Raw genomic sequence first — 1214 nt, forward strand, 5'->3', positions numbered from 1 at the left:
AGGGTAAATAGACAAGGTCTTTTCCCTGGGGTGGGGGAGTCCAGAACTAGAGGGACATAGGTTTAGGGTGAGAGGGAAAAGATATAAAAGGGATCTACGGGGCAACTTTTTCACACAGAGGGTGGTGCATGTGTGGAATGAGCTGCCAGAGGAAGTGGTGGAGGCTGGTACAATTGCAACATTGAAAAGGTATTTGGATGGGTATCTGAATAGGAAGGGTTTGGAGGGATATGGACCGGGTGCTGGCAGGTGGGACTTGTCTGGGTTGGGATATCTGGTCGGTGTGGACGGGTTGGACCGAAGGGTCTGTTTCCGTGCTGCACATCTCTATGACTATAACTCTAAGTACGTGAACAGGAAAGGTTTGGAGGGATATGTGCCGGGTGCTGGCAGGTAGGACTAGTTTAGTTTGGAATTATGGACTGGTTGGACCAAAGAGTCTGTTTCTATTTCAACGGTTCTGCATCTATTGATACCCCATTGTGGAAGAGAGGGATTTCAGGTGACGATCCTCTGGAAGTGATCGTGTTCGATGCGCTGCAGTGTCTGGGACAGCCCCTCCCACCGGGGAGTACTAACTAAGAACACATCAGGAGCTGGTGTGTCGGCGCAGCGAGATCACCAGGCCCGTACCTCCTCTCTTCGCACGTCCAGCGACATCAGAGCCACAAACGCCGAGATCTGCAGGAGGAAATCGATGAAGACAGCGAGTGCCGCGTAGAGTGCAAAGGTGCGGACAGCTGGCATCTTGGTGAGGGCACCTGCAGGAGGGGATGACAGGCCTGTGTCAGTCCTACCCATGGTCAGTGTAGCCACACGCTTCCAACAATGGCTGCTGCAGTTGGGCTCATGTGCAGCAGAGGATCTCCCCCACACTCCCCTGGAAACGCTATTTGACGGTGGGAGGTTGCACCGTTCCAAAACCAGCTTGAGACCAACTGACTCCCGGTTAGTGAGCGAAGAGGGTTACCTCAGAGTACAACGGGATCTGGATCAGATTTGGCCAGTGGGCCGAGGAGTGACAGATGGAGTTTAATTCAGATAAATGCGAGATGCTGCATTTTGGGAAAGCAAATCTTAGCAGGACTTATACGCTTAATGGTAAGGTCCTAGGGAGTGTTGCTGAACAAAGAGACCTTGGAGTGCAGGTTCATAGCTCCTTGAAAGTGGAGTCGCAGGTAGATAGGATAGTGAAGAAGACGTTTGGTATGCTT

The 1214-nt window shown here is 51.8% G+C and overlaps 1 protein-coding gene across 1 annotated transcript in view; it reads right to left on the bottom strand.

Annotated features, from left to right (window-relative positions):
• Nucleotides 1–1214, bottom strand: part of npc1l1 (NPC1-like 1) — a 37164-nt gene that overhangs the window by 25473 nt on the left and 10477 nt on the right. The window contains exon 8 of the mRNA XM_043681129.1: nucleotides 634–761. Within this exon, the coding sequence (XP_043537064.1) occupies nucleotides 634–761 (128 nt within the window). The remainder of the gene's footprint in view (nucleotides 1–633; nucleotides 762–1214) is intronic.

The sequence above is a fragment of the Chiloscyllium plagiosum genome, chromosome 42, assembly GCF_004010195.1.
Source record: "Chiloscyllium plagiosum isolate BGI_BamShark_2017 chromosome 42, ASM401019v2, whole genome shotgun sequence".
Classification (NCBI taxonomy): domain Eukaryota; kingdom Metazoa; phylum Chordata; class Chondrichthyes; order Orectolobiformes; family Hemiscylliidae; genus Chiloscyllium; species Chiloscyllium plagiosum.